The 11,660-nt window shown below is 34.7% G+C and overlaps 1 protein-coding gene across 1 annotated transcript in view; it reads right to left on the bottom strand.

Annotated features, from left to right (window-relative positions):
• SLC25A21 (solute carrier family 25 (mitochondrial oxoadipate carrier), member 21) overlaps positions 1 to 10,881 on the bottom strand; it is a gene marked incomplete at its 5' end in the record, with an annotated part of 22,173 nt that extends 11,292 nt beyond the window's left edge. The window contains 3 exons of the mRNA XM_009076005.1: positions 1,909 to 2,016; positions 4,453 to 4,512; positions 10,815 to 10,881. Of these exons, the coding sequence (XP_009074253.1) occupies positions 1,909 to 2,016; positions 4,453 to 4,512; positions 10,815 to 10,881 (235 nt within the window). The remainder of the gene's footprint in view (positions 1 to 1,908; positions 2,017 to 4,452; positions 4,513 to 10,814) is intronic.
• Between the last annotated feature and the right edge of the window lie 779 nt (positions 10,882 to 11,660).

Below are 11,660 nucleotides of genomic sequence, written 5' to 3'. Positions count from 1 at the left end.
GATGGAAGGACCTTAGATGGAGGAATTTATTGTATAAACACCTGGAGTTATTCACCTCACACAACTGCTGACTTTTACTTAATAGAGACACAGTGGAATCTGGAGTCGAATTCTTCTCATCGCAAAGCACAAACTTGTATTTGTTTAATCAATCACGACTCTTAAGACAGGTGAGAAGATTTTTATCACCACACCAGCTTCTATAGTCAGTAAGCTATCTAGGGCTACAGGGAAAAGAAAAAAAAAAGAAAAAGAAAACCAAACAACAAGGATCTAGGGCTACTTGAAATTAACCTTAACAGTCACCATTAATTTTATCCATAGCAATCCACACTACTGAAGTGCTGATATGTGATTTATAGTGGCCTTCCTCTTTAAATGTATCAACACGTGAAAGATGATCTGGTACCACAGAACAATCCAGCTGTCACTGCAGGGTGTGAATATTTGCTTTGGGGGTGTGCAGGAGTCTGGGTGTGAGTGTATGTGTTCATGCTCTTCCTTGTTCCTTTTAAACAGATATATTTATTATTTCAATACAATAGTCAAAGAAATATGTGAACCGCATTAGGTTTCATCATGTAGTATGAAGGCTCCACAATGGGATAGGTACACACTTTACTTAAGTCTTTTAGAAAAACAGTGCATGGTAATGAAATGAGTGAACCATTATCTTATGCTGTATAATATAACCTCTGGACATGCTTTTTCCAATATGTTCACATGCTTTAGTGTGGAATGTTCTTGAGAACTTGAGATCATGACAATGAAATCACTGCAGTTTTTTTCTGATTCACAGCAAATTTGAAATCATAACAGTTTCTTAAAGATATATGAAAAATGAATATGTCTGTGATTTGACTATCTTTGTGATTTAAGAAATTAATGTCCCTTGGATTTTTCACTAGGGCAAATTGTTTGTATTTTAGATGTAAACTAGAGTATGAATAGCGTTCTTTCACGATTTTATTTTTATGATAATATACTATTATTTGGATTTTGCAAAAATTTGCGTTTAAATTGAATTAAAAAATATTCACCTAAAACAACTCAGACTGATTTTGGACAGCTATATTGTGATTATTGGAGTGTTCTGAAGGTCACCATGGGAGGGATGCTGTAACTAAAGTAAGGAATTGCATAAAACTTACAAGCTAAAACACCCTAGATTTTGTTATAAATCCTGCCTCACCAGGGATTCAGCCAACCTTGTCATGCCAGGCTTATGTGATTTGGCGCTTCTACCATGGTACAGATAATTTACCAAAAGATTTTGAAAGACCTGATTTGACAATTGTTAGTCTTATTCACTGAGAAAAGAAAGAAGGAACTGTGTTATTACCTTCTTCCACTTTAACCTGGAACATTTTCTGCATTAAAAATAATTGAAGCTGATGCATTCCTGGGAACACTTGATTTTGATGAATCATTGTTTTCTAGTTTAATCTTTTTCCCCTTTCAGCTATACCCAGAACCATGGACAAAGTTAATTTTGCACACTGACTTCTTTCGACAAAATAATATTTGAATAATAAAACTCTAAAGTGAAGCAAGAATTTAAATTATCAGTGGGCTTTATTATATAATGATCTTTCAGTTTGTGCTAGTAAATGCAAAATATTTACTATATAAATAATTTCATCCAAGAAACAGCACAAAATACACCACCTGGACTTTGTGTAGGGCGCATGGCCATGGTGTTTTATGCTAACCTTTGGTGATCACTTGAAGACAGGAGCCAACTGGGGTAAGTGTGCTGTGTACAAGCAGCTCAGGTTTATACCTCTGGATTACAATTCCTTACAGTGCATCAACCCAATGTATTATAGACATTTTGCTCCATATATGAACCTTGAAGTGCTCTGTGCCTAATGAAGTGGGAAAAGGAGAATGAAGCAATTTTCATACCTCTGCAAAGGCATTCTGATTGGTCTGTAAGGTGACCTTCACTACTTCAAAAGGGTTAACCACAACTGCCTCTGTCAACCCAGATCCCAAGCCAGCAACTGCAAATGCCTAAGAAAGTTAAAATGAAACTTGAAAATTAAGAAGTAAAACTTCCTGTACATCACATTATGAAACTGAATGATACAATACAAACTGCAACGTTACAGTAATGCAGCAGTATTCTATTACTAAACAATTTTAGCCCTTGATTAGATGCTGACAGTTCATGAAGACAGTATGACAATAGCCATAAACCACATTCCAAAAAAGGCAAAATAAAATGTCATAGTACTGTTGATGAATTCTCTTTTCAGATGGAAGAAAAAATGTGGTACCAAAGTATTGCAAAAACATGGAAAAAGAATGCCCTCATGTTATCTTGGGATGGAATCTGAATAATAACATGAATATAAATGCAGTTATGCAGTGCTGGAGAAAATAAAATCTCTCAATTGAGCACTAAGCACATAACTCTAACATATTAACTTAAAAATAAATATAAGAAATTAAAATAGTGTAGTACTTAAGCAAATTGCACAACCAGAAGAGAAGTTCTCCTAGGTAAATATCAGTCCTAGAAAGGTTTATATGGGAATGAGTGGCACAAATGGAAATGTCAGCATTCACTGCAAGGATGAATTAACTCCATTTACTTAGAAGTTGATGGTACATTTCAGCCATAGATATGGAGATACTCACTGCTTTGCTCTCCATCATGACACCACATTTTAAAATACCTTGATTTGCTTGTAACAGAAAGACAGTATTAAAATATTTAGGTTTAGAAAATTCAGAGGGGTTAACTTCAATAATCACTTTACACATTTATTGCCTCCATTTAACATCCCCAAACTCCCTATGGAGTATATTTGCTGAAATTCAACGAAACCAATGGTAAGGAAAAAACAATAGTGAGAAAAAACTTACTTAATACAGAGGGATTTGAGCAGGGACTCTTGTGAGCTCAAGAAAAAGAAGAATGCATAGTTAGAAGGGTAGTGGCAAATGCCAGCCTTACTGCCTTTGGAGAAGACTGTTACCAACAAATCTATTTTTCCAACGAGATGAAAACCTTTCATCATCAACGATGAGACTGAATCCAGCAAGAAGATGGTGCTAATGTATATATATATCTTTCTTTTAACAATAAATATTGCCTGGATATGAGGTCTTTTGGCATATCTAGAAGCATTCTGCTTAGCTTCGACCAGAATCCCTGTCAGTCTTCTTTCTCCCCCACTACCATGGTTATTCTAGGGTCAAAAATGCCTCTGTGGTGACTGTGCTGAATCAAAAATGTCAGAGGTTTCTGATGATTGACATACATTTTATATGAATCAGAGCAGCTTTTGGTCAGTTATTGCATATTTACAAGTTTTCAGCATATTTTGCTCCCCTCCAAAAAAGTGCTGGGGCAACCTAAACCTTCAACTCTGCTCTTTCCACTCTCTAGTGAACAAGTATCAGTCTCTCTATTTACACCAAAGAGAAGAGCCTGCTGAAAAAGACCAGATGAAATAGGAGAGACTATAAACAACTACAGGGTCAATGGAATAATTAAGAGAAAGAGGAAACTTGCTTTAAGCTAGTTAATATAATTCCACGACCATTCACTCAGTGCAATGAAAGGCAGATGTAAATGGAAGAAATATTGTTTGAAAGACACCTGAAATAACCAAAACCTTTATAGCATAACCATAAAAATAGTTTCCTACAGCTGTGATGCTACTATTGTGAAAAACAGGTATTTACTATGATTTACATTATTACACTGCAGGAAGCAGTAGTTGTTATAAAAGGTATTTTACTCTAAGTTTTACAATAGCAGAATTAAGCTCTACATATGAGAATGCAGATTAGGCATGCAAGCTACATTCTAGAATTAAAACATTTCTGTTTATATGCATTTCTGTTTATGTCTTATATGTATGCCTTGTATTTTGTTTTTAAAACAGTTATGTTCTTGAGACAAATTCCTAACTCCATTGATGCGTAAGACAGTTTTGCAATTGATTTTAAAAGAGCTAGCAATTTCTTTTCATTAGCTTATGTTTCTATTAATAAAGCCTTCAGAATAAAATTGAGATCTGTATTTTTGTTATAGTTGCACTGTATGTCGCAGAATAGCACTTTGAGGTTGAGTTATCAAATTAGTAAATATCACATGAATAACGAAATACTGGTAATGTTCAAATTTTTTCATTATTTTGCAAGAATGAAGAATGACAAGGTACATACAGACTTTGAAAGTGAATGTCATTATCCATGTTAACAAATGTTATGACATTGTAGGGAATTATTTTGAAGATGTGATATAAAAATTCATGTAGTTATCATCTTGATAAATTCTTTATCTATGTTTTCAAGGGACAAGTCTTGTCTGAAAACCCACTGATTGAACAGGACCCTTTAATTCTGGGCTGCTTCTGTGGGAGGAAGTAGACAAGACTGCTCAGTACACACAACACATTAAGCAGGAACATGAAGGTCTGTGTCCATACATACCAATCCTGGTGGAAATGATGCATATTCTAGTAGCTTCTTGTATTGTTCGAAGGTGAAAAACTGTAAATAAAAGTTAGACTGAAATTGCATTGAAAAAAATTATGAATTACTTATGCAAGTTATTAAAAAGCAAACTACAATGGAGCTTCACTGTCTTGTATCCTGAGTAGCTGCATGCAGTTCTGCAAAATAAACATCAGCCACTTTTGTTTCATACTCCCTGAAGCAGTGTTAGATGTGCAACAGTAGAAAATCAGGCATCAGAACTGATTTTATTTTTGTGCCATGCATAATAGCAGCATATGTGCCATTGAAGTAATGCTTTCTTTAAGAGCTCACTTACAACACATAGGTCATATTTTCAATTTATCAACTTTTTCTCTAGCGTTAGCTTTCATATACTGGTATAAATGTAGTAGCAGACACCATAATTTTACCCAAGAAATCATCCCCACATCTTTAATATAATATACTGCAATCACTTTCACATTTCTCAAACACCAGTCTACTTCTCATCAGAGAGATACAGTTGCAGATTTTCAAGATGGAAAGCCTGTAGATTTTTGTAATCTTCTACTGTCAACAGACACATTTCTTTTAGTCTTTTTTTTCTCTTTACAAATAAATCTTTCAACCAATTGTCTGCTTTCTAACAATGGAGAGAGAATTTCTGAGTATCTGCAGTTCCTTAGAGGATGAATTTTGAAAGCTGTACTCTTTGATGCTTGAATGGTACTTGAATGTCAAGAAAGAAAAGAGATCAGCTTCACCTGCACCAACATGGCAAAAGGAGACTATTTGTAAATGGCTCGCTTTGCAACCTAACATTTTGTGCCACACAAACTCATTAATTTTCAGAATTCCTTTTGTGAATTCTTCTAAAAAACAAATCAAAATAAATTAATGGATTTGTTCTTCCAAGAAGAGCATTGAGAATAACTCTGACTACACTGAAGTCATCCCATTGGCATAGGCAGACAGACTTTTGCTCCCTAGGTCCTTGTCTGTGGACTCTAAGATGCATGAGTCAAGATATGCTCTAAAGAAAGAGTATTTGTGACATTTTGTAAATTACTGGTAAGATGCCCTCTGAAATATTGCACACAATATAGTTCACCTTTATTCAAAAAGAACTCTGACTACAGCATATTCAAAACAAGTTACTGGAATTATTAAGAACTTAGCAATTTTCTAAAGAACGAAGACTGAAGAGGAATTAATGCTTTGCTTGTTTAGTTTAGCCAAAGAGAGGCTGCAGGAGAATGAAGAACAAGAAAAGATATGTAACATAAGGTAATTAGGTATAAAAGCAAAAAATCCTTGTAAATAGACATGGCTTGAGATCTGATGAAGCTTTCTTATAACCAAGGATATTCAGGATTCAGGGGTCCTGAAACAGTCTTCCAATAAGAGTAACGGGGGAAATCTTAATGGCTTGTAAGGGAGAGTTTGGTATGTTTATGAAAGAGATTATAGAACAAACTCTGTAGTGTTTCGAATTCAAATGCTGCAAATATGTTGCTGTTGCCACTGAAAAAGCAGTTCAGGCTGATGTCACATAAGACAGTTCTGAGGGCAGTGAAAATGATCAAGGACTGAGGACAGCAGAAAATCTTGTGGGTTACAAAGAGCAGATATCTGAATTCTGGGTAACCCCAAAGTTATTGGAGGTGTTATTCCAGATACTTTTCACACATGGAACAACGAAAGGCCTGTAACTACAGCTCACTATTTGTGAGTCCTGTAATCTGTCCAGGAAGTATTCATGTCTTTGCATGCATGCAAAAAAAAAAAAAAAAGAAAAAAAAAAAGTGGCTTTTACACAGAGTATCCAGTATTACGGGAATGAACAACAAAACTTTGTCATAGTTTCACCAAGACTGCATCAGTGAAGGTGCATATCTACTAGTGCAAGAGCTCTCACATCCCAGCATAGCAAAAGTAAATAACTAGAACCTCTGAATTTCCTGGCTACTTTCCAAAGTTGACCTGTAACACTTGATTAGTTCAGAGCAAACTGATTCAAATGTAGGTGGGATCCTCTTAAAGTCTCTGCATTTTATGCCCACACAGGACACTGTGACCCCTCCACACAGTACCTGCTAATGCATGACTACCATGCTGTTCCACCATGAGAGGAAGTAAGTTTATAAGACAAAAGAGAAAGACTGGGTGATCTGTGCTGGGTCTCTGCCAAAATCTGTCCCTCAGGGTTCAGTTGCTACAGGCCTATCAGAGCCAACCAGCTTTTCTATAAACCACGTGTATGGGAACACAAATAATAAGCACTACATTTTAATTTTAACTTATTTAGAGCCTTGTTCTGTGGCAAAGTCGATTATATTTTTCAATCAAGACCTGCTTCAAGTGAAAAGTCACTGGAATCACACCAAACCCATTAGAGAACTGGGTGTTAATGTGTTAATAATGGCAACAGTTTAAAGCAGGAGGGAATATGTATACATAATACAAAACTGAGGTGTTAAATTCTGAAAACTGAAGGGCTCATACTCCAGTCAGTGAATAAAGACTTTTTTATATCCTCAGTATGGATTAATATAAAATTTTGTAGTAAAGGTCCTAGAATTGGGGCCCAGATCTTTACTGCCCTCCAAATAGTGTACAGATTGAACATTAATCTTGAAAACATCCTGCAAATACGTTTAAAATTGTTGCAATGGCCTTGCCAACAATAAGAAAAGATAGAAGCATTAGTTAAACTGTAGGGGTATCTATTTGGATAGCTGAAGATATTTTATAGGCAAAAGGAAGTCTCTGAGAAAGTGGGTGGGTAAGTCGCTTCACTGAACTAAATTAATTTCTTATTGTGATAAAGTTTGCTTTATTCTCTGTCCAGCATCTTTCTACTCATTGTTACCCTCCTAACCTTTAATGGAATTTCTGGTATTCCTTAATGTTTTCCATAGTGTTACAGATCTGTAAAATGGTTGTAATAAAGGCAGAAATAAATTACCTAGCAATTTTTTGGTCTTTAAAATGTTTCCTTAAAAATCAATAGCTTCCTAGAGTCATAAATAAAATAACTACTTAATAGTAACTATGCTTTATATAATTTTTAAAAGAAAACAAATTGATAGCAATAAAACTCAATATAAATGCTGCTGTGTATACCAGAGTGGCTAGTATACATACAAGTTTGCAAAAAGCCATATCTTACCATATCATATGGATTTGTATAATGTACACTCAAAATGTTTTTAAAAACACAGCATAATTTGACTTTTCCTCTACAGTTGTATTAAGTTAATAGCTTTGCAGATTTTTTTTTCTCAGAATAAATGTATTTAAAACATGCTTTTGTGTATATAATAACCAATATTGTCCATCTGGCAAAGATACACTTTAATTGAAGTTACACAGAAAATAGCCAAAGTACTTACCAGATGTCTCAATAACTCTAAGGTAAAAATATATGCTTGAAACAAGATGTCTGGGAACACATGAACAATATAAATTTGCCCCAAAAGTTCATCTGTTAACCATTGTATTGGCACCATCATTTCTTTCCTCCAAGTTCAATCTAACAGAAAGTTATAAACTTTGACTTTTCATCTTCCAGAAATACCAGCTTTCTTTTTAGAAGGGAAATAAAAAATGAGAAAAGAAGAAATAGCAAAACAGACACGAGAACATAGCTGACTAAAAATGAAGCTGTATCTTCAACATTCAACTGAAAAACTGGGGCTAAAACCTTCATTTTAAAGGCTCTATTTTTATTACCAAATATACACACCAGATAAATACAATAGTCCAGTAGCACAAGCCCATTTCTTCTTAGTACTAAATCTCCCTTGTCAATTTTTTACACACTTTTATGACACTATAACTAGAAGCTTTCAAAAAAGTTCATTACAAAAAAAATCAAGGCTGTTGGAACCTAGAAATTGCATCTCTACATTTTGAGCTTTCTGAAGTCTCAAAATCATTTGCCTGAATATAGTGTTCCTCTAAATGTCACTAGTAATTTTAGCACTGGACAAGGGACAGCTTGGGGCCTATTAAAATGAGGACAACTATTAGAAGAATAAAGGATCTAGAGTGGGTGAAAGGAACGAGTGACTTTTCCTTTGGGGTCATATCCAAATAAGGTTAGTCAAAATTTGAGACAGGCTGGATTCTCTTCAGTTCAAAGTATGGGTGCAAACTCCTCTTTTGATGTTAGAAATTATACTGGCATATAACATCTCACATAGAATTGCTTCAGTATCCGTGCTCTTACAAAGACATTACTATCCCGCCCTATTCTATCACTGAATTCTTCTAATGTAGCATACAGCTGATGTCTCAAGGTAACTCAAAGTCATCCTAATGTCCTTGGAACAGCAATAAATTTAAAGGGATAGTTAAGGAATTACAGAAATCAATTATTTAATAAAAAAACATGTTTAACATCTAAACCTGATTCGCACAGCAGCAGAAAACTCAGCCCTCACATAAATGCCCAAGAATCAAGTAGAAAGCATCCCACTAAGGGAGCACCAAAGAAGCTCTGAGCTTAGGATGTACAAGAGGTTGAAAGAACTGAGTCCACTTTACCTGGAGAGAAGAAAGCTGAGGAAATCTAATTTGTGTCTTCCACCATCTAAAGGTTATACAGAAGACAGTCAGACTATCTAGGAGGTCCACAACAGAAGTATGAGATAAAATAGGCAAAAGTTATAACAGGAGAATTTGGATTGGATATAAGGTAAAATTATTCACAGCAAAAGCAATTAAGAACTGGAGCAGGAGCACAGAGAGGCTACAGGCTCCATCCTTGCAGATTTTCAGGACTAGACTACATAAGGCATCCAAACAAGTAGATCTAACTATGAAGACAGTCCTGCTTTCAGCAGAAGGCTCACCACATGACTTCCAGAGAATCCTCCCAACTTACGTCTTTCTAAAACTCCATACATATATTGAATATCATGGGGTTTAAACCAATTTAATTAATTTGAGTAAGAGAAAGTGATGTGAGATTTTGGAATGACTCAGGTCGGTAGGAGAAATACAACCTGGGTTAGTATTATAACTAAATATATGCTGGAATCTGAAAAGCCCAGTCATATTTATTTCGTCCTGTTTCAAAAGAAATTAAATGGAGAGATAGCAGAAACATCACAGAATGAAGGCAACAAGTTATTAGGAATCTTCTATGTATTATCCATCAATTCTTCACTGCCACTTTGTTATTAAACAGGACTTTAACTTTCTTAGTTTTGAGATAGGTGACATAAGTCACTTGCATCTAAAATGACAATGCAAACAAGAAGATGACATTACCAGAACTCCTTTAGGATTCTATTGCAAGGTCACATCCTGTCACTTTATACAAATATTATTCCTCTATAAAGGAATTGGAATGTGAATGATTAATTGCAGACCAAGAACCAGAATCATATGCAGCTTTTTTAGAAAGAAACAAAGAAAAAAGAAAGGAAAATCAAGGCATTCTGTATAATGACTGCTTTTAGACACATTCAGTGCAACTGTGGAAAACTTCAAAGTTCTGAATTAAAAGACAAACAAACATTTGTTCTTAACACAATGGATGCTTTGATAGATTTAGAACTTTAAGATGATGTGCCTAATAACTATATTTTAATTAAAAAAGTTGCATGACTACTGAAAAAAATGATGCATTGAAGTATTTTGCTTAGGAATGTTGCTAAAATCATGCTATACAAATCAAAATAAAGGGTGGCAAAAGAAATCAGATCAACATTTGACAGCGAATACACTTTGATAGGCTAGCATCTATCTCAGCTCTAAGAGAGCTGGACTAAAATGTTCTTTGAACAATGAAGAGCCATATCCATTACTGTCCTCAACCTGTTAAAAAGCATGAGTATGGAGTAGAGGGCTCTTCGGAGCACAAGAAAACTGCACAGCACTTCAAACCTACAGATATATTACTTCAAGTTACTGAGTAAGTACTTATTAGTGGCTTCTTTAACGGCTTCTTGTGTTAATTTATTAAGCTATTAGTTGTTTTGCAAGTTGCTAGGCATTTTAAGTAAAACAAAATATCTAAACCAGAGGTAATTATGAAGCTAAAATACTATGTAAAGTATTTTACCAATTCTGACTGCCTAAAAAATTAGAATTTTTTTTTCAGGAACATTAGCTATACAGGTCAAAAATTGCTTAGCATATAAGAGCCTTATCCTTTGCTTCTTAATTAAGCACAGTTTTTATTGTGCTATCAACAGGGAACTTTCCTCCTAGTAAAACTCAGAGGATTAATATGCCAAATAAGTTTAAGATTCTAATCTCAATCAGTGGGGGAGAAATAAAATGTTTTACAGCTGCCACTATCCCTACTTATGTTTTTAAAGGAGGAAACACAAGGTTTTTACCTTCACCGCCCTTTTGGGTGTCTCAGCCAAGACAGGAGGAAATATTCCTTTGTAGAAGCCAAGCAAACTATTGAAGAAAAAAAAGTAAATTATTTTTGTATGGATAAAGAGCACATCATTACCATACTGCCAATTCTATTTTCACTTCTGATTAAAGCAACTAACATTTCAGCATTTCCAGGCACACAGACAACTGATGACACTCTATGTTCACTTGCTAAATAACTAATGCGCTATCAAACATGTGCTGGTGAGATGGCATTAAAAAAATCAGGAATGAATAAGCAAAAATTAAAACAGGGTTTTTTTCTGAGCAGACAAGAAATTGTATTAATTGCGTTTAAAAGGAGAGGAGCATTTTTGAAAATGAAAAGAAGTATTATTTAATTGTTTTAATTCTCTTGACACAGCAATGATAATACTAAAAACTGAAGTCACGAAATACAGGTTTGGAAAAAACTGCGACTTCAGCAAATTGCATACAAAAAATCTGCATGCTTGTCTTCAGATGCTAGGGTAAGAAATATTTTAATGTTTAGTTTTAAACATGCCTCAAAATGTATGAAGTGGCTTTTTTTGGCAACTTAGTTTAAATACAAGTTAGTTATTCACAGCGCCATAATAAACTATATGTATTTCACCTTGGGAAAAATATTTGGGTGGTATCTTGCCACTGTACTAGCTCAGGTCTCTGCCCCTCTCTTGCCTGGTTTCATAAACACCTAAGGAGTTTACAGTAGCTGCTGACTTTTGGAGCTTGCCTGAAGCCAATGATCTACTTGTTGCAATGTTTTGCTTTGTATCATCTCAATTTTATAAGTGTGTGTATATATATACATATATATA

Source organism: Acanthisitta chloris, unplaced genomic scaffold (assembly GCF_000695815.1).
Source record: "Acanthisitta chloris isolate BGI_N310 unplaced genomic scaffold, ASM69581v1 scaffold43295, whole genome shotgun sequence".
Classification (NCBI taxonomy): domain Eukaryota; kingdom Metazoa; phylum Chordata; class Aves; order Passeriformes; family Acanthisittidae; genus Acanthisitta; species Acanthisitta chloris.
The sequence above is the reverse complement of the archived record's forward strand: the minus strand, read 5'-3'. Positions and strand labels throughout refer to the sequence as shown.